Source organism: Felis catus, chromosome D4, assembly GCF_018350175.1.
Source record: "Felis catus isolate Fca126 chromosome D4, F.catus_Fca126_mat1.0, whole genome shotgun sequence".
Taxonomy (NCBI): Eukaryota; Metazoa; Chordata; class Mammalia; order Carnivora; family Felidae; genus Felis; species Felis catus.
Window position 1 is genome coordinate 85165882 of NC_058380.1, and position 21237 is coordinate 85187118.

General features: G+C 51.4%; 1 protein-coding gene and 1 long non-coding RNA gene across 7 annotated transcripts in view; one reads left to right on the forward strand and one right to left on the reverse strand.

Annotated features, from left to right (window-relative positions):
• Nucleotides 1-21237, forward strand: part of MVB12B (multivesicular body subunit 12B) — a 220890-nt gene that overhangs the window by 194472 nt on the left and 5181 nt on the right. The window contains exon 10 of one of the 2 annotated variants that reach the window (XM_023242724.2): nt 13815-15192. The exons of the other annotated variant lie outside the window; for it this stretch is intronic. Within the exon in view, the coding sequence (XP_023098492.1) occupies nt 13815-13844 (30 nt within the window). The 3' untranslated portion in view covers nt 13845-15192. Of the gene's footprint in view, nt 1-13814; nt 15193-21237 lie in introns of those variants that run through there. 2 annotated transcript variants of the gene reach the window in all.
• LOC123381635 overlaps nt 1-21237 on the reverse strand; it is a 93945-nt gene that overhangs the window by 24351 nt on the left and 48357 nt on the right. Inside the window, exon 3 of one of the 5 annotated variants that reach the window (XR_006588897.1) lies at nt 14275-14406. The exons of the other annotated variants lie outside the window; for them this stretch is intronic. This is a non-coding gene — a long non-coding RNA (uncharacterized LOC123381635). Of the gene's footprint in view, nt 1-14274; nt 14407-21237 lie in introns of those variants that run through there. 5 annotated transcript variants of the gene reach the window in all.

Genomic DNA, 21237 nt, shown 5'->3' on the forward strand with positions numbered 1-21237 from the left:
ACACGCGGCCCCCGTGGTTTCGGTCCTGTCCCGACGGCTCGCCTGCTGGCGAGACGCCCCTGCGAACGCCGGCGAGGGGACCAGAGGCCCGCGGGACACGGCCCAGGGCTCCGTGCGAGGGCCGTCGCTTCAGATCTCACTATCAAAGCTCTTTCCCTCCTTTGTAAGTAACCTTTGCATTTTGGGGCTTGACGTGACAACCTGAGCTGTCACTGCCTCCAGCCCTGTTTACGCCAGACTCAGAGTGGGGCCCACCTTTAGCTCACCTCTCATCAGGGCCGTGAGAGTCCCCCAAGTGTCCCTGCCTCCAGCCTAGGACCCCCACCTCTGGCATCTCGCAAGAGCGAGGAAGAGCAGCCCAGAGAATGCCACGAGAAATCATCCACAAGGAACACTCCACGCAGGGTCTGAAGAGCTGGATTCCGATTCTGGCTCTGCCACTCCCTGACCACGTGCACGTCACTGGTTACCCAGCACCCGCAGAAGGAGAGGGTGCGTCCCTCCTGGCTTACCCTGGGAAGACGGGAGGAAGGGCTCTTAGCGTCAGCAGAGACCACGTGACTTGCCAGGTCTCTCTTCGGGGCCAGGGTTGGGTGTTGCCATCCACAGCCTAGTGCTGGGTCACCCAGGAGGTTCAAGTGGTGGCCTCGGACTGACATCCAGGGCACAGAGTCCGTTTGCAAGAGGCCTCATGCACTGCTCAGACAGACAGACGGATTCCCCAGAGCCGGGAGGGGGAGGCAGCTCACAGACCTTAGGGCAGCAAGAAACCAACACCTACACACGACAGCCTAGGCCAGGGAGGGGTGAGTGGCCAGACCCAGAGGAAACCTGGAACCCAGAGCAGGATGCAGCCAGGCGGCACCTGTTTCTGCCTCATCTGAGCATCTGCTTCTAGTTCTCTCACACTCGGGCCCTCCTTCTCACGTGCTCTGTCCACCAGTGTGCACGGCCCATGCGTCTTTGTGTGTAGACACAGCCACTGGAGCTTACGTGTCTCCGTTCAGAAGATCCAGAGGCAAGAGTCCCAGGACAGACTCTGATTGGCCAGCCTGGGTCACGTGACCCTTTCTGCCCCAGCGACTCTGGCCTGGGGCGGGGAGGGAGTGTGTGATCACAAAGTATCTGGAGCAGGTCTAATTTATTTAGACCCTCATCAGGCATCTGCTGCAGGGGAGCCCAAGGCTGTGCGGGGAGGGGGTAGCACCTCTTCCCCGGGGAGACGGAAAAGCACTCCATCAGCAGCTCTGTGCCATGGAGAGAAGAAAGCTGAGGTGGGTGGAGGGGCGTGCGTCCACCTGTCCGTCTGTCTGTCTGTCCTCTCAAACCACGTTGTAAGAGCACCTTCCACACGCAGGCGAGAGTGTGAGCACCAGGCAGGCAGCAGTGACCCAACACCACAGAGGCCCCCCTCCTGGATCCATCCCGCTTACCCCCTGCCATGTCTCTCCCGCTTCTCCCCCTGCTTCTGCCTGTTGTCGTTGTCTCCTAGCCACCCTGGCTCATCCCTAAAGCTCTGGGCTCCCTGAGCCCCACCCTGACCTTTGTCTCCCTTTCTGCATCCCCCCCCAGGCTGCTGGGGCAGCCCGCGTCTTTAACTGTGCTCAGCTTTGCTGCCGGCCCCGCCTGCGAGGCCCCACCCGGGTGTTACCCCTTGACGTCGTCGGCACATCCCAAGCAGAGCCTACCATCTCCCACAAGCCCCAAGCTGCTCCCCTTCTCCTGACTCCCGGTCCTGGAACAGGCCCCGCCATCTCCCACACCTGGAGGCCCCCCGCCGCCGCCACCAGCTGGAGCCGCCTGTGACCACCCTGTTTCCAGCTGGACAGCTCCCCCCTCTACACGTGCATTCAAACTCAGCCACTGTTTCCTCTTCCTGCTGCTCCTTTTGAAATTCTGCCCCTTGACGCTTTTCACCTGGATTACAGCATCAGCCCCTTAGCCGGTCCCCTGCCCCCAGCATCTTCCCCTCCCAGCCACCTTCCTCATAGCCATCTGTCGGGGTGCCTCCACTTACAGTGCCCGCCCCCCAAGAATGAAATCAGAGTCCCTCAGGTTTCCCAACACCATCCTTCCAGGTCTGACCCCGCCTCCTGTCCCAGCCTCACCTCCTGCAAACCTCCCTGATGGATTTTGCATGGTTCTTCACACCCTAAACTCCGTACTTCCTTGCTTTTGCATATGCTGTGCCCCCTATCTAGGATGCTTGTCCCTCATTTTTCTGTCTGGTCAAGTCTTGTTCATCCTCGAAGCCTCTGCTCAGACACCTCCTCTGTGATGTCCTGCTTGACCCCCTGGAGGCAAAGCTAACATTCCTCCCCTTCAAGCCACTCCATACCTTGCACACTGGAACCACTGACCCATGGGCAGCACTGCAGCCCTCCAGTCCTTTCATTAGACGACCTGCTCCTAAAGGAGGGGGAACAGGTCTCATTTATGACACCTTCCTCCGTAGCCCCACGTATACGCACCCAACACAGGCCTTGAATAAAAACAGGCAAGAGCGAATGCTCAGTGAACGACTAACTCAAAGTGGGTAGGGCGACAGGTGGGCTGGACTCCACTGCTGAGCAGCCCAAGAAGGATGGGCCCCGGTGGCCCTTGCCGCGAGGTTTGTGACCACCCCAAGGACTGTGATGACCAGCAGCAGCCCTCCCTGGACAAGTCCCGATGCTGGCCCCAAAGCGACCAGAGACAAGAGAACTGGGCCCTCACCTGGCCCACCTCTGAAGCCACGGCACCCAACAAGATCCATGATGGGGGTGCAGCAGGCAGGTAACGGCCATGGGCTGCTAGATGTCCCCTTGAAGCCCAACTCAAGGGGCTGCCAGAGAAAGAAAGACAATCCATAGGTCACAGGAGCCACCACTGAAGCTAGGGGGGCTTGGGTCTAGGGGAAAGCAGCAGAGCAGGGGGCAAGATGGCCGCTGCCACCGACGAGAGGCAGTGTGGGGGCGGGGGGCAATTTGCTGGCTGTGCTCGTTCATCTCCACCCCCCCCCACACACACACACACATGCACGCACGTTGCCCCGGGTGGCTCATGTCATCCCTTCGCTACCAAAACAGCAGCATGGCTGACCCCTAAGCTCCCACCTCCCTTCTCCCCACACCTTGGGCCAAGTAAGTGCAACCAGAGACACGGGTCTTGGGAAGAGTGGTGCCAGGCAGAGGTCTTGGCCCTCTCCCTTTGGGTCTGGATCTCCTGAAGGGGAAGGGCACGCAGGTAGACGTGGGCACAGTTGAACAGCCGAGACACATCCGTCCCTCCTCCCTCGTCACTCTCGGGAGAGGGCACAGGACTCACAACCTTAACTGCACAACGGAACCACCTAGAGAGTTTTTAAGACTTCCTGTGCCCAGACCCCACCCAGATCAGTAAAATCAGAATCTCCGATGGAGGGACGCATGAGTCCGTCATTTTTCAGTCTCCCCGGGTGATGCCAGTGTGCAGCCGAGTTTAAGAATCACCAAGCTAAATTCTGGGCTTTCCCAGATGCATGTTGCTTCCCTCAAATACACGTTACCAGCGATGGGGCTTAGAGTCCGAAGGAATAAATCCAGAGGAGAGAAACAGACCCCACAAGAGCTGGTCCACCAAAAGGAACACAAGAAGCTGACCAACCAAAAACAGAAGAAGAACGAACAGACCGGAGAGAACATGCGTTTAGTATAAACAAAAACTAGCCCCCAGGAGAAGAGGACACTGGAAACATTAGGGGCTCATTCAAAACAACTTGCTTCTGCCCATCAGTCCTGAAATGCTGATAGGCCAAAGAGGAAAAGAAACCGATATATCAGCAATTGCACTTGAAGATTTTACTACACCTCTCCCAGAAACCAGCCAAGTTCATATAACACAAGCCAATACGAGGCCAGCATGATCCTGATACAAAAACCAGGCAAAGACACCACAAGAAAGTTACAGGCCAATATCCCTGGTCAACACAGATGCAAAAAACCCTTAATAAAATATTAGCAAGCTGATTTCGATAGTGCACTAAAAGGATCATAGACTGTGATCGAGTGGAATTTATTCTAGGAATGCAGAGATGGTTCGACATCTGCAAAGCAACCCATGCTACACCACATCAATGAAATCAGGCTAAAATATATGCAGAGAAAGCATCTGACAAAATTCGACATCCATTTGTGATAAAAAGCTTTTAAAGTGGGTATAAAGGGAACGTACCTACATGTTCCTGTTCCTGTACCTGTATATTCTCTATAACATAATAAAGGCTTTACAGCACAAGCCCACAGCTAACATACTCAATGGTGAAAAGCTTTCAGCTTAGAGGGAAAGATCTTAAGATCAGGAATCAGACAAGGATTCCCACCCTCTCACCACTTTTGTTCCATATAGTATCAGAAGTCCAAGCCAAGGCAGTTAGGCAATAAAAATAAAATACGTACAAATTCGGAAGAAAGAAGTTGTCATATTTGCAGACAACGTGATAGGATATAGAGAAAATCCTAAATACTCCACCGAAAAACGGTTAGAATAAATGAATTCAGTGAAGTAGCAGAATACAAAAATCAGTTGCATTTCTATACACTAATGATGAGCTATCACAATAAGAAATTAAGAAAGCAATCCAATTTGTAATTACATCAAGAAGAATAAAATACCTAGGAATAAATTTAACCAAAGAGGTGAAAGATCAATACACCGAAAACTATAAGACACTGATAAAAGAAATTGAAGAGGACACAAATAAATGGAAAGATACTGCATGTTCGTGGATTGGAAGAATTAATAATATTAAAATGTCTCTGTTTCCCAAAGCAATCTCCAGATTTAATGCACCCCCTACCAAAATTCCAATGGCATTTTTCATAGAACTAGAAGAAAGGATCCTAAAATTTGGATGGACCCACAAAAGACCCAAGTAGCCACGGCAGTATTGAGAAAAAAGAACAAATTTGAAGGCATCACGCTCCCTGATTTCAAACTATATTAAAAATCTATAGTAATCTAAACAGCATGATATTGACACAAACCAGATACATAGATCAACAGAACAGAAGAGCAAACCCAGAAATAAACCCATGCATACAATGACCAATTAACTTAGGTCAAAGGACCAATAACATGCAATGGGGAATGTACAGTCTTTTCAATAAATGGTGCTGGGAAAACTCGTCAGCCCCATGCAAAAGAATGAACCCGGACCACTTTCTTACGCCATGCTGAATTAAAGACTTAAGTGTAAGACCTGAAACCACGGAACTTCTAGAATACAGCAAAGGCGGTAAGCACCTGGACATCAATCTTAGCAAGGTTTTTGACCGGACTCCAAAAGCAAAGGCCACAAAAGCAAAAATAAACAGGCGGGACTACATAAACTAAGAAGCTCATGCGCAGCAGAAGAAATCATCAACAAAATGAAGAGGCCACCTGCTAAGCGGGAGAAGATGTGTGCAAGTCCTGTATCTCCTAAGGTGCTAATATCCTAAATATATAAAGAACACATACCTCATGCAACTCAAAGGCAAAAACATAAATGAAACGATCTGATTAAAAAACAGAGGACCTGAACAGACATTTTTCTAGAGAAGGCATCCAGATGGTCAACAGACACATGAAAGGATGCTCAACATCGCCCTCGAGAGGGAAATGCAAGTCAAAACCACAATGAGATACCACCTGACACCTGTTAGAATGGCTAGTCTCAAAAAGACAAGAAATAACAAGTGTTAGAGAGGGGGAGGAAAAGCCCCGTGCACTGTTGATGAGAATGTAAATTGGCGCAGCCGCTATGGAAAACAGTAAGGGGACGCCTCAAAAAATTAAAAACAGAACTCCCTGGTGACCCATCAATTCCACTTCGGGGTATTTCTCTGAAGACAATGAACACACTAACGTGGGAAGAAACCTGCACCCCTAGATTTATGGCAGCATCATTTACAATGGGCAAGCCATGGCAACAGCCTAAGTTTCCATCAGCGGATGGATGGACGAAGACGCGGGGTGTAAATACACCTTAATAGTATGCCACCGTAAAGAAGAAAATCTTGCCATTTGTGACAATACGGATGGAACTTGAGAGCACTGTGCTAAGTGAAATAAGCCAGACAGAGACAAACACTGTGTGATCTCATTTATAGGCACAATATTTAAAAAGAGAAAAAAGTTCGCAGATACAGGGAACACGTTGGCACATGCTAGAGGCAGGGGGGTGGGAGTAGGAGAAAACGGGTCAAAAGTACACACTTGTAGTGATAAGAGAGTTAATCGCGGGATGTAGTATACAGACAGCATGGTGACTACAGTTAACAATACCGTTTGGCCTCTTGAAAGTGGCTAAGAGAATAGATCTTAAAGGTCCTCTTACAAGAAAAAAAAATTGTTAATTATGTATGGGTGATGGATATTAGCTAGATTTATTGTGGTGACTATTTCGCAAGATATACAGCTATTGAATCATTATATTGTAAACCTGAAACTAGTATGTTATATGCCAATTATACCTCAATTAAAAAATACACATGAGCGGGGCACCTGGGTAGCTCAGTTAAACCTCCAACTCCTAGTTTCAGTTCAGGTCATGATCTCATGGTTTGTGAGTTCAAGCCTTGCACTGGGCTCTAGACTGCCAATGCAGAGCCTGCTTGGGATGGATTCATTGATTCATTGATTCATTCATTCATTCATTGTCTCTCTCTCTCTCCCCCCGCCCCTCCCCCTCACACCATCTCTCAAAAAAAATTTTTTTTCCCAAATACACATGAGCAGACAGATAAAAAAATTCAAACAGCCTAATTAAGAAGCACAGCACTTTCGACCCAACATAGAGTCCATATCCCCTTAAAATTTGCTATGTACTAAGCCACTGGGGAAGTCTCAACAAATTCCAAAGCACCAACATCATACCTAAGATCATCTCTGATTTGGGTGATAGGATTAGAAGTGTGTACTAATGGGAGCTCCTTAACATCACATACAACACAAAACACAAAACTGAGTACGAGAAGACCGTGAGGGAAATTACTGAGATCTCATCATGGAACGATAATGAAATACCTACCCAGGTCAGAACCTTCGGGACACAGCTGAAGCAGTAAATAGAACAAAACTTAGTCTAAATGTATCCCCAACCAAGAAAGATCGAAAACAACCAACCTCGGGGCGCCTGGGTGGCGCAGTCGGTTAAGCGTCCGACTTCAGCCAGGTCACGATCTCGCGGTCCGGGAGTTCGAGCCCCGCGTCGGGCTCTGGGCTGATGGCTCAGAGCCTGGAGCCTGTTTCCGATTCTGTGTCTCCCTCTCTCTCTACTCCTCCCCCGTTCATGCTCTGTCTCTCTCTGTCCCAAAAATAAGTAAACATTGAAAAAAAATTTAAAAAAAAAAAAAGAAAACAAACAACCTCAACTGTCCGCTGAAGAAGGTAGGAAAAGTCAGTCAAGGCAAAGAAACAGAAAGTAATGCCTCGTGAGGGTAGAATCAATGAAATACAGAAAGCATACAAGAAATCCGAACAGTGTTTTCTCTGAAAAGAGCAAAAGACAAATTTCTGGAAAGAGAGACGATACAAATGAAAATCAAAACAAGAAATAACCACGGACATAACAGATTCGCAAGTTTTTTTATTAGGAACCCTATGTTACAGATCTGAAAAAATGTAAGATGTCAAAGTGACATAAGAATTCTAGAAAAAAAAATATGTCAATTATATATCAACTTAAAAAGAGAATGTCTGGGGGCGCCTGGGTGGCTCAGTGGGTTAAGCGCCCGACTTCAGCTCAGGTCATGATCTCAGTCTGTGGGTTCAAGCCCCGCCTCGGGCTCTCTGCTGTCAGCACGGAGCCCCCTTCAGATCCTCTGTCCCCCTCTGTCTGCCCCTTTTCTGCCTGTGCTCTCTCTCTCAAAAATAAACAAAAGAGAGAGAGAATGTCTGGGAGAAATTGAGATACGACTTCACCGCAATCAAAGGACAAACATTAGAACATCAATTCCAAACCCTGGTGAGCATGTGGGCTGTGCTGAGCAAGAGGGAGAAGTCTCACTGGATGTGGCTTCAGGGGACAGGGTTTGGATCCACGAGTGGACGCAGCAGGAAAGCACATCTCTGTGTGCCCGGAGTTGTCCGGCCATGCAGGGGCTCCCTCACAGACAGCGAGCGCCCCATCACTGGAGAAGCGGAAGCCCGCTTGTGGAGGACACTGAGTGCACGGGGGTGTCTTATCGGTTCTCACTCATCAGGGGGTGGATGACTTCACTAAGGTCAATGGTTTTATGGTGCTGTGTTGCCATCATTCCATTGCTTTCTTTCACGTGTTTTTTTTACTGAAGGGTAACATTCATACCAAACAAGTGCCCAAGTCATAAGTGTACTACCTGATGAATACTCACAAACTGAACACACCCATGTAAGCAGCCCAGACCGCGAAACAGACTCCACCTGCCTTCGAGGACCCCCCCCCCACCCCGCGCCCACCCAGCTACCATCCCTCAGAGGCAGAGGAGCACTATCCTGACTTCTAAGCCCACAGATCAGTTTTGTTTTTGACGCCTACGTAAATGGAATCCTAGGGCACCTGGCTCTTTCGTCCCTGGCCCCTCACCCTTGGCAGGATATCGTGAGGCTCACCCTCACCCTCACGTGCAACACGTGGCGGGGGTTCATTCACTCTCTTCGGCAGGTAGTAGTAGGTCCGCGGTGTGAATGCACCGGTTTCCCCACCCCAGCGCCAGTGGGCTCCTGAGTTGTTTTAGTTCGGGGCCTGCCGCGAGCAGCACCGTGGACACTGGGCACGTACATCTGGTACGTGCAGACTCATCGCTGTGGGGATCAGCATCGCCAGGAGCGGAATTGCTGGATCGCCGAGGCGGCACGCATTCGGTGTTGGTAACACTTCCAGACGGTCTTCTAAGACGGAGTAGCGATTTACGCTCACACCAGCCATGCGCAGAAATTCTAGTTGCTCCGCGCCCTTAACAACACTTAAGACTTTGCAAAATTAGCCATCTCGGTAGATACGAAGTACTATCTGACTGCATTTGAAATTTGCTTTTCCCTATTGACGAATGAGGTTGAGCGCACGTTCATGTGTTTATTGGTCCCTTGAGTATCTTTTGTGAAGACCTAGTCTCTTGCCCATTTTCTACTGTATTGACTTTTTCTTAGTTTCTTAAGTTTTTCATATGTTCGCAAAATGAATCCTTTAAAACATACATATATATGTGTGTGTATATTATATATACACACACACACACACATATATTTGCAAATATCTTCTCCCAGCTATGGCTTGCCTTTCCTCCCTTTTAATGGTGTCTATTGATGAACCGAAGTTATTCTCCTACAAATCAATAGCAAAAAACCTAAACATCTGATTTGAAAGCAGGCAGAGGATCAGAATAGACGTTTTTCCAAAGACGACATACAGATGGCCAACACGTACATGAAAGGATGCCCAACATCACTCATCACCCGGGAAATGCAAGTCAAAACCACAATGAGATATCACCTCACACCTGTTAAGATGGCTATTATCGAAAAGACAGAAAGAGCAGGTGTTAAAGAGGACAGAAAGAAAAGGGAACGCCCGTGCGCTGCTGGTGACAATGTAAACTGGTGCAGCCATTATGGAAAACAGTACGGAGGTTCCTCAGAAGTTAAAAATAGAATTACCATATGATCCAGTCGTCCCCCTTCTGGGTATTTATCTGAAGAAAATGAAAACACTAACTCGAGAAGATATCTGCACCCTCACGTTCAGCGCGGCATTATTTGTAATATCCAAGACGTGAAAACAACCAAAGTGTTCACTGATGGATGAATGGATAAAGGAAATGTGTTATGTGTGTTATACACAAATATGTATACGTAATATATGTTATACACACACACACACACACACACACACATATAATGGAATACTATCCGGCCATACAAAGGAATGAAATCTTGCTATTTGGGACAACACAGATGGAACTTAAGGACATTATGCTAAGCGAAATAAGCCAGACAAAGACAAGTATCATATGACGTCACTTATTATGCGGAATCTTAAAAAGCAAACAAAAGCCCAGTTCATAGATACAGAAATTGGTAGTTACCAGAGGCGGTGGGGGCAAGGGGTCAAAAGGTACCAATTTCTAGTTGTAAAGTAAGCAAGTTATGGGGATACAACGTACAACATGCTAACTACAGTTAGTAACACCGCGTTGCACGTTTGAAAGTTGCTAAGGAGACTAAATCTTAAAAGTTTTCATCGTAAGAAAAAAAACTTTTATGACCACGTATAGTGACAGATGTCCCCTAGCCCTATTGTGATCATTTCACAATACATACAAATACAGAATCACTCTGCTGTATACCTGAAACTAATATATGTCAAATATACCTCAATTTTAAGAACTATAAAAAATTTAAGACATTATCAATATAGTCCAATTATCAATCTTTTCCTCATATGGGTCTTGAGAAGCTGCCTATCCTCACAAGCAGATTCAAAAATGGCTTTTATTTCCTGCCAGTACCTTCCCTTGGAGAGGAGCCCTCAAAGACAGGAGAGGACAAGCCCCTGGGGGAGATGACGTGGGTGCTGAGTATACATGCGGGGGGGGGGGGGGGGGGGGGGCTGGGTTGGAGGATGTTCCCAGTGACGCGGAAGCAAGTGGGCGGTGGCGGCGATCACATCTGTCCACACAGCATCACAAACACCCACGGGCCGGCACCACACTTCACGTGTGTCATCACCACAATCCTGCACTCAGGATTCCCCCATCCGGCAAGTGGGGAGACTGAGGCTCCAGACAGTGCTGGGAAGCACGCAAGCAAACCAGGGCCAGCTCGGGGTGCCCGATCAGAGAACACCCAACTCCAGCGCTGTGCCGGCACGCAGCCTGGACGGAGTCCTCCCAGAGGGAAGCGTCCCATCAAAGTGGTGGTTACAGCAGGGATACCTCCCTCGGAGGTCAGAGGGGCCCCCCTCGGCACGCAGCTCTGCCACCTCCCCTGAATGTGACCCTGGGGCTCGGGGATAACAGCAACTAGCCACCCAGGGCTTTCCCGAGGAAAAAGAACTCAGACCCAGAACTTGCTTGGCCCAGGGCAGGGCACAGTGCCAGGGGCAGTGGAAGGAGCCAAAGGCATCTGGCCACGGGGAGGCCCCACAAGGCAAGAAAGGGGGCCGAATGACCGTGGCCCACCCCAGACCCGTCCACCTAGTGTGGGAGCCTCCAGCTTAGTACACACCGGTGCCCCCCTCGGTGTTCCGTGGCTGAACCTTGCCGGAAGGCCCAGGTACTCTGGAGCTGGCTTCCAGGCTCAGTACTGGCCTCGCTCTATCCATCTCCGCTTCCTGGTGGATAATGAGCCACCGCGGCCTCGTCCAGAGCTGCAGGGCTGGACCCCCACCACCCCGCCGCACAGACTAGACGCGTTCCCCGGAGGGGGCCCCTGCAGGAGCTAGGACGGCCTCTAGCAGCAGCTCCCGGGGAGGCGGCACTTTGCCGGGAGGCAAACCCCCCTCTGAGTTCCACTTCCCGGCTGAAGAACCCAGGAAGTCTCTTGCGCTTTTCTCGAGCCCGCTTTCTCCTCTGGAAAATCAGGGCCGCCCTGGAGGCTCCCTCTCAAGGCCGCTGGGCAGGGTCTCAGCAAAGGGCCTAGCCTGGAAGGCCCCCTCTGCCCGCAGCCCCGGGGCGGAGTCGGGCCGCCGGTGCGCACACCCGAGTCCGGCCGCGCGGGGGCGCTCCGCCGCATCTGGCCGGCCCCCTCCGCCTTGCTGACGCTTCCCACCCTTCCAGAAAGAAAGCGGAGCTGCGGGAGTTGGCCTGACTGCCAGAAGGAAAACCGATCCATCGTCTTCGCGCCGCAGACGTTGGGTTGGGTGGCGGCCAGCCCGCAGTGCCAGCCTCGTCTGCACCCCTCGGGGGTCCCGCCCGGCTCGCGGGGAGGGGCCCGCGTAGATTCTGAATCACCCGGATGCAGGACTCGCCCGACCCCGCAGCGCTTGCCCTACCCTGGAATCCGGGGTCTGAGCCAGGGCTGTGGGACGGGAAGCCCCCGGCCCCACCCTCCCTTGCGGGTGGGCTCAGGCAAGTCACGTCACAGAGCCTCCACTCGGAGCCTCGATTGCCACATCCCTGAAATGGGAAAGTCCACAGTCCCTGCTTTGAAAAGTTGCTGAGAAGGTTAAGGAGTTGTGTCGCCGTCGCCCACCTTCCTGGCCTTAGGCAAGCCACCTGCACCTCCCTCCCTCATCCTCAGTTTCCCTGGCCATGAAATGGGGATACCAGAAGTCCTTACAAGGCCCCTGTAGAGAGGGGATGGCAGCAGCTGCCTGGCACCTCTCGGTTCTCAGGAAAAGCAGCTCCTGGGGTTGTTCTGGAAGCTCAGCAGCCCCCCAGTCTGGCCGCGTGCCTGCGCTCCAGAAGCCCACAGGTGGTCATGTAGGGACCCAGGCCACTCAGCTGGGGAGCTGCTGGCTTAAGGCACAGGTGGTGCTCCCTCTCGCGCCTACCTCAAACGGGGTGCTCCCGTGCAGCCCACAGGCGTCTGAGCGGGTCTCTGGGCCCTCCCTGGGTGAGTCGCCAGGCAGAAACGCTCCGCTTTTTTGACACCATCCAGAAAATGAAAATGTCCCAGGCGTCTAATCCTTCCCTTCCTTTTAGCAACCGAAACTGCCCCGAAACATAACCGAGGTACTGGGTGCAGCGCGGGGGTCCGTGCTGGAGTCATGGCCTCCCGCAAAGCCAGCCTTGGGACTTGGGGAGCAAAGCAACGCCTTGGCTCAGACTCTGCCAGGCCAGGCAGGGGGTGACCCCTGACCCCCACCAGCCCACATCACAACATGCTTCCAAACCGGCCCCAACCTGACGGGCACGCGGAGAACCCAGACTTCCTTCCCCACTAGGGCTGCCGCCTGCCCCCATTTCCACCCCCCCCCCAAATATTTGGAATGGTCTTTGACTGAAATGAGATTAATCCTCAGTTCTCTGACAGTGTCTTTGGGCATGTGTTTTTATAACCTCTCTTTCAAATGAGAACCATTTGTCGCCGGGAAGCTGGGGAGGCCCAGCCCCAACTGCTGGGCCAGACATCACCGGCACCTGATTGAATGTCAAGGACAGTGCAAGGGGGCAGGGCTGAGGTGAGGGGCGGGACATAAGCAGTGATTACCTGTCCTTTGCTGGTCTCTGCCCTGTCCCCAGCCCTAGCCAGTGGCAGAAGCCAGAGGATCTGGCTCCAACCCCGCCCGCCCCTCGACCAGCCATATATACTGGAGCTGGTGACTTGACCTCTCTGAACCTTACTTTCCTCCTCTGTAAGATGGGGGGGATGATGGCCCCCATCTTTCGAGTCATGTGCCCAACCCAGCAACTAGAAGGCGGCAGACCCTAGATGCTGAAGGAGGCTTTTGCACAGTCCCGGCCCCCTTGGAACTCCTGGTGGAAAGGCAAAGTACTCCTGGCTGGGGCCTTCCAGGGGGCTGCAAATGTCTACCGTACGTGTGGCTCGAGCCTCCTCCCCCTTCCAGGCTTAGCCCCGGGCAAGAGGGCATCCCTGCCCAGAACTAAGTTGCTGGAGCTTTAATATGGAGAGGGCTGAGTTTATAGGAACCACAACGCAGCCTCTTTAATTAACTCCCAGCCCTCTGTCGGTGGCCTCCCCCCTCAGCACGGTCTCTCCCCCAAGCCCAGGACCTGTTTGAAGTTTGCAACCCCTCCCACCCCCCTTCCTGCTGGCCCTGCTTGCTGAACCAACTACAGACCCTTCGGGCTCAGCTGGGAGGGATTTACTGGAGAATTTCAATCATGGGTTCTTGGCTCAAACATGTTGCTTCCCCCAAAATCTCCCCACAGGAGCCTGATGCTTGTGGAACCAAGGCTTGAAGGAGGGACTCTGATGACCTCAGAACTCGGAATTCTACCCGGGCCTGTCAGACATCTCCCAGCCCCTCACTTGGAGGAAGGGAGCACAGAAGAGCAAGAAAGACACAGGTTCCGGAGACAATGCAGAGGTGCGGGAATCCGTTCACTCCTAAGGAGCTGCTTAGAAATAATTCCACCTTCACCGCCACCCCCTACCCCTGCAGGGGCACGTTCGGACAGGTGTCTGCATCTCTGCGGTGTAAGTCCCCGTTGGTCCTGGAGCTGGGGGAAGTCTGGGAAGGAATCGGAGAATCCCGATGGGTAGAATGAGACACCGAAGCCACGGAGACGTGCCATTTTTCTTAAGCTGTGTGGCTTGCCTCCCCCAAGGCGGTCCCTCAGCATTTTTCAGATGAAGGAGCCCACACCCTTCCACGGGAGCCACGCCAAGAAGGTCCTGGGACAGCGGGCCCCATATGCCGCCCATTTTCCTCCCCCGCTGGGCAGGGCTGACTCGTTCCATTTCTCAGACGGAGATCTTTGCGAAAATGATGGATAAGCCACGGCCCCAACTGCTGTGGCCCTGGGGAGAAAAAACATCTTTTGCAGTTTCGAGTAAAGCCTCCCACTTCTCACTTAATAAGTGCTGAAAGCGGCACAAACAGAAAGAGCCCCAGCTTTCCATGACTAACAAGATGACCACATCAGGCGGCCGCGCTGGGGGAGAAGAGCGAGCCGGCCGAGCGTCCCCGGAGTGAGGAGTCCGGTTCCCTCCCAGGATGCTCCGCCAACAGGGCTTTGAAGGCCAGGCCTGCCGGCCGAGCTCCGGCGCTCCGACGAGCGGAGGGGGGCAAGGGCCGGGCCTCCCTCCTGCACGATGGGCACAGATTGCCCGAGATAAAGGAACCACAGCTTCATCCAACTTGTGCTGATTCGCTCTTTTCAAAAGCCCTTTCAGATGGTTTCACTTCTCCGCGCGCTTTGTTGAAAGATGTAAAAATTTCAAACCACCACAAAGTAAACATTTCAAAACTCGCTCTTTTCAAAATCAGTCACATTTTCAAAAATCCCTTGAATTCCATCTCTCTGCACCGCCCCCCCCCCTTTTGCTCTCTTTGGATCTGAGTGTTTTTCATTAATTTAGGAGCAGTCCAGGTAAAGCTGGTGTTTGCGAGCCGTGTTTTACGGGCGGGAAGTAGCTTTGTTATTTAAGAGATGTATTAGATAAGTCGGTGTCTTGTCAAAATCAAGCAGGTTTTCTTTATTAGGGTGAAATCGTAATGAACTCATCTGCTTCTAATATTTATAAAGAGAAGAGAGGCCATTAATTCTACTGCTCGTGAATAAAACCATCTGTGATTTCTTTCCATTTGATGGGTTTTGGTTTTAATATACATTTTTCACAAATAAGCGCAGGGATTTTTTGGTGAAAATGTCACATTCAGGATCTCATAAAGAAAGAATGCAAAGAGAGGAAAACGAAATGTTTTGTTAGCTAAGTAATTTCTCACCTTGCAGAGTGGGGAACATTTGAGCCAACTTTAGCACATTAGGTGATAGAATCGCCCGTTCAACGCTAATGCAATCCATGACATGTTACAAGGCAAACCGCGTCCGTTTTGAAGTTTGTTTTCCTTCGGGAATTACACAGTTCATTTAACCTAATCTGTCCTGACACTTGAATTATAATATTATGAGCTTCTTCAGGGAAGTAAAACAGTAGTTGCCTGCTTAAAAGCAAAGCAGAAGTTAATAAAGTGGGCAAAATGTCAAGGAAAAGGGGCTAATCGAATCATGGTGTCATTCTCTAGAGAAAATACAGTCAAGTTGTATTTTTTTTTCCAGTGGAAATCTTGGACGCCTAATGACATATTTCTGTCCAGGAAGAAATCTGAACTCTGAAACCGAACTTGATTAAACCCCAAACTGCAAGACCTTGCCCAATGGGACCACTCGGGGACTTTGACTTCTGGGTGTCAGAGCTTAATTAAAATATTCATCCAGCTGCTCTCCCCTCACCAAGGGGGCCCAGAGGAATTAAACCAATAAGCTTAATTCTATTAGTTCACCTGCCTGTGTACACAGAGATGCAGAAAGACCATTTACTGGTTCAGAAAAAATCATCAGACCCGCCCTGCAAATGCAGCATGGGCCGGCACTGCATCACCAAACGGTCCCCCAAACAGAGGTCCGCACAGCGCTCTGGAGTCGCAACTCCCGACTCCAAACATACACAGCTATTTTTAACCTCTCTTCCAAGAAAATGAAAATGCCAAGCAAGTCGTTAGAAGGACTTCTGCGTGTGCTAGGATTTATAGGTCATTTATAATAACATAGAGCATTTACTGGCTTCTCTGTGCCACTGTGCCGAGCCTTCCCCATTCAGGTCTCTGGGAAACCTTCATTTCCCTTTTATGAAGCAAACGCCACTCATTACCCCCACTTGGCAGATGAGAAAACTGAGGCTGAGAATTCTCAGACCTGAAGGGACCGGAAGCCCAGAATTCTCAGACCAGAGTCTGAGCTCTTAACCCCTAGTAAAGAGGGCTTCACGGACATGTTTGAGTTTTAATTTATTTTCTATCTGCCATACACACACACACACACACACACACACAGGGTACAACGTAAAAGGTATAGGGGACATGAAGGCAAACTTCAGTCTCGTGCTTTCCCCAGCGCCCCCTGCTCCGCTCCCCAAGGCTGCCACTGAGGGCAATCCCCAGTGTCCCCTTCCAGAGTTGAGGCTTATCCCAGCAAGTACGTGCATGTATCCTTTTTTAAAAAAACGCACATGGAGCACAACAGGTACACCACGCTGCAGCTTGCTTTTTTCCTCTCGTAGTGGGTCTTGGGGAGTTCGCCATCTCATTCCTGAGACAGCATTCCATTCCATTCAATAGACGTAATAGACTCAACCATGAAATTGTCCATATTCCGCCAGTCGTGACCAGCAAAAATGGTAACTCAACGTGGTTCTGCTTAATAGGTTTCCCCCTGGTTTCCTGTGATGCACGCTTAGGTGGCTTCCCACCTTGTGCACCTACAAACGGCTGTGCTTAAGTATTATCTGTAGGACAGATTCCTGGGAACACGACTTCCCTGTGATGTGGGCTCGGCAAGTCCCTTCCCTGGGCCTGAAGTCTCCGAGACGAAGCTGCCATACGGGATAATTTCCGAAGCCCCCCGCAGGCCCTATTGTTCTGGAAGACTGTAATCCCCACCTCTGTAATGCCACATCACAGCGATCTCCCACCACCACCTCGTGGAACACATCCACGGCTCAGGGTCCCCCAAATCACTGTGGCAACAAATGTTTTCCACCAAACACGAACTCCCTCCCTGCTGACTGTATTTGTCAGCCAGGGAATGAGACATTTCCCTGTGATCAATACAAATGGGATAGAAATCTATCCCAGGCAGCAACAGCAAGACTTGGTTTTTTAATAAGGGGACCTCCAGAGGATATTGCATTCCTAGGACAACAGCCGACGGACCTTGATTTTTAGTGTCAGAACCTGTTTAAACGCAGAGGTCTGTGACTGAGGACCAGCCGAGCGCTGGCTGGGTGTCTCGGGCTGGAAACAGACTGGTTCTTAAAGGCTGCTTCGAAAACCAGCCGGCTGTCCCGGCCCGCTGCCTGGCCTCAGCCCCCTCGGGCCACCTGTTCACGAAGGCAGCCGAGTTTGCCAGCTGGGCTGCAGCGGAGCCGGGGAGGCTGGCCGGCCGGCCAGAGATACCTGCAGCCACAGACCTGGTTATTTACGGCTGGCCGGTGGTCTCGGGTGACTGGGCATCCCTGGGATGACGGCAATTGGCCTTAAACAAGCCCAGGTTCCCCAGGCAAAGGTGGCAGCGAGCGCGAGCGACCGTACCGACCGGACTCCTGGCTGTAAATTAATCTGGTAACAGAGGGACTCAAAGAGCCACCCTGAGCTGGTTACGGTTTGCAAAGACTTTGGGAAGGGCCAGGTACACACCGTCCAGGACACACGAGGATGTTCTGGAAACACGATTGTTGCCCCAACGGTCTAGATGCCTCTGGGTCGCCTCTCCCCATTTTTCTGCCTCTTTTAAAATTATCTGCTGATACAGACCAGGCAGAGAGAGACGGCAGAAAACAGGAAAACAGCTGGCACATAAGGGGGATAGGATCAGCAGTGATTTACTTCCAAGGATCTGATATTTTAAGTTATTGTGGTGCGTGTGTGCAATAAATCATATTTTAAAGCATCTGTTAATAGAGTGTTTTCCGAAAAAAAAAAAATAATTAAAAAAATTCTTTCAAGTGGATGGGTTGTTTGGAGAGGCTGAATCCTTGGGTTTTATTAAGAGATGTGACAATGGGAATGTGTCAATAAATTTTTCCTCTGGGAAATTTTACCACCCAATCTTATCATCTAGAAAAGGTCCCGTCCTTTAAAAAACTGGAAGAAAAGAAGCCTTAGATGGTATTGCTTCAAATACTTTGTTTGAATATATGTAAATGCATTTAGTCCTTTGGCTTTTTAACCACTGAATTCATGTTTAGGAATTTTAAATACCATGATGGGCTCTCTCCGAGTTTCAAAAGGCAACTCTCAAAATTACATCTACCAAAGCCCTTAAAATCAGGCACAGAGGTCCCCCAAGGAAGGTCTTGGGGGAGGATTACAACATTCCTTCGTGTGACACAGTGCACCCCGCTCGTGGGCACACTCAGACCCTCTGCTGAAAGGAACTAGCTGGGCTGCAGCTTAAAACTAATCTTGTCCACGGCTCCCTGGCAAGAGGTCAGGAGGCGACTCTTTCAGAATATGATCTCCGGCGAGATCTGAGGGGCTCCAAGATATAACAAGTTGTAAAAGGGCAGGGGGGTGGGGGGGGAGGGAAAGAAAGAAAAGAATAAAAGCAAAATTAAATTTTTACAATTAAGTATATATTTTTTTTCATTTAGTTAATTTCCAGCCGCTCACGTTTATTGCACATTAATTATGCATACAGCTTTTGTGCGGCTTAAAAAAGTGAAGAATGAGATCCTTATCCTTTTATGGAGGATCAGGCTGCCTTGCTGGAGGCCCCGCCAGCCAGCCGCTGAAGAAGCTTCGGGTCAGAAGGAGCAGAGGCTGCTCCCCCTCTGCCAGCGGCCAGGGCACTTCACTCCTGGTCAACACTCAGATCCCCCCACCTCGACCTTCTTAAAAGGGCTTTCTACAGCAGGGGTGGCGATCAAGGGCCCTAGAAGGTGGCTGCAAGGGTTTCTAGGCCAAATCTAGGGAAAAGAGTCCAAACTAGCCCCCTGACTGGCCCCACTCAGTTTGTCTTGACCAATATCTGCGTTCAAACGCACTGGCCCGGGCCCAGGTGTTAAAGGAGAATGCTGACAAGGCCTTTGTGGGGACGGGTATGGGGGACACACTTCCTCCCTCCCAACCCCTGCCCCTGAAACACGCCAAAGGAAGCAGAGGATATGGTGGTCCAAGGTGGGAGTATTAGCTGGCCCCAGCCTCAGTCCCCTCCCCAGTGACCTCAGGAAGGGACGGGCAGGTGGCCCTCTGCCAGAATGCTGTGTGACAGCAGACCAGAGCCACAGTATCTCTGTGCCCTTCTCTCAGGACCTGCGTGGAAGCTCCTCTGGATGGCAGCGAGTCCTGTGCCTCTCTTCCTGGGAGGGCTCCCCAAACCCGCTGCCCCCCACTTCGGCTTCCCAGCCCAAAACTCACCAAAGAGGGCCCCACCACCCAAGCAGAAGTGGGGATTCATCCAGACAGTCCCTGTACCAGCTGCCCAGACTTGGGCAAAGAGCACAGACCCAGAAGCCCAAGGCTCCTGGCTCCAGCAAGGGAGAGACCCTCGGGGGCCTAAAGCTGCCCACATTTGGCCACAACCCTTGGGCCCTGCGTGGAGCTGGGCTCCCTGCATCAGCGAAAACCTGCCCTTCCTCCTCAGCCTGAGGCCGTGTGCCAGGTCACCCACCTCACGGATACCAAGCACCCAGCCTCAGCTAGCCAGGGCGGGGCAGTCACCCTACTTCCCGCACAGGTTTAAGCAGACAGACTCCAGACCCCGGCCCAGCCCCACGTTCACTACTGGGCAATTTGGGGAACAGGACTCCCTCTCTGATCCCAGATTCCTCATCTGAAAATAGGGAGCAGAACTGGACACAGGGCTGTCCTGGGGTCTGGGTGGAATACTGCCTCTGAAGCACCCAGCCCAGGGTGAGGGCCTGCAAAAGGAGAGCTCACAGCTCTGAGAGGCGGAGACCGATTTCACAGCTGAGGAAACGGAGGCTTGTGGGGGGAAGGTACGCTGCCCAGCCGGCAGGACTAGCCGCGTGACCTCAGTGGCCTCTTAGGTTCCTCTGCCCTCAGCTCACGAGGGGCTGGAATCTGACTCCTTCTCCAGCCACTGACGGTAAAGACCAGGCGAGAGTAAAGGAAACTCAGGCAACTGGAACCTCTCCCCCCTCGGGACAGCTTCTGTGGCTGCTGCTGCTTTGCCGGGCCCGTCCTTCCCCCCGCAGGAAGAAAGGCTGGCACACAGGCTCTTGGCCCCGGCACCCTCCACTTAGAGCCGCAAACCAGCAGCTCTGATACGGGATATCGCCGAAGGAACAAAGACCACAGGAGCGGCTGGGCCGGAGGGCTTGGCAAGCCGGGGCCTGCAGGAGCCAGCGGTGACCATCGGGGTCAGGCGTCAGGAGCGCACGAACCGGGGCCCCCAGCGCAGGCACCGGCACGGGCTTTGGGACCGGGCTGCCTCCTTCTTTTTTGGTCTTTTAATAAGAAGTGCTCCCCCAATAGTCCTGCAGGAATAAACTGTAAACTGTCCCTCGGCCCTTCCCTTCTAGATTTCCCCCACCCGTCCCCGCGGCTCTATGACGGACTTTGAAAATAAAATTGTCATCATAAAGAAATCAACCGTACATAATAATAAACAACATGCTTAACATTTATTAGTCCGCCTTCTGACAAACCGAAACGTGAAAACATGCCAAAATTCTGGTTTCATAAAACAATTTTTCATCAAGTCCTTTCCTTTGACAAAATGCCTCGGTTTTTCATTCCTGGCTGGTGAGATTCACTTCCAATGAGGCACCGTTTCCAGAAACGGGTCTTGGGCCTGATACTCCCAAGTATCTCTGGCTCCATTAGACTTGCTCTGACAACATCCCGGCTTTCTTAGTGGGCAACAGTAAGCAGGCCTGATACCCAGGGAAGGGGCGGCCGGGTGGGGAGCACCACGGTCATAAAACAGAACCTCACAACGCAGCCAGTCGCGGGCACCAAAACCCCACTTTTCTTTCCTGTGGTAAAACTCACGCAATATAAAATGCACCATCTAACCGTTGTTAAGCGTGCAGTTCCCTGGCCTCAAGTACGTTCACGTTGCTGTGCAACCACCCATCTCCAGGACGCTTTTCATCTTGCAAAAC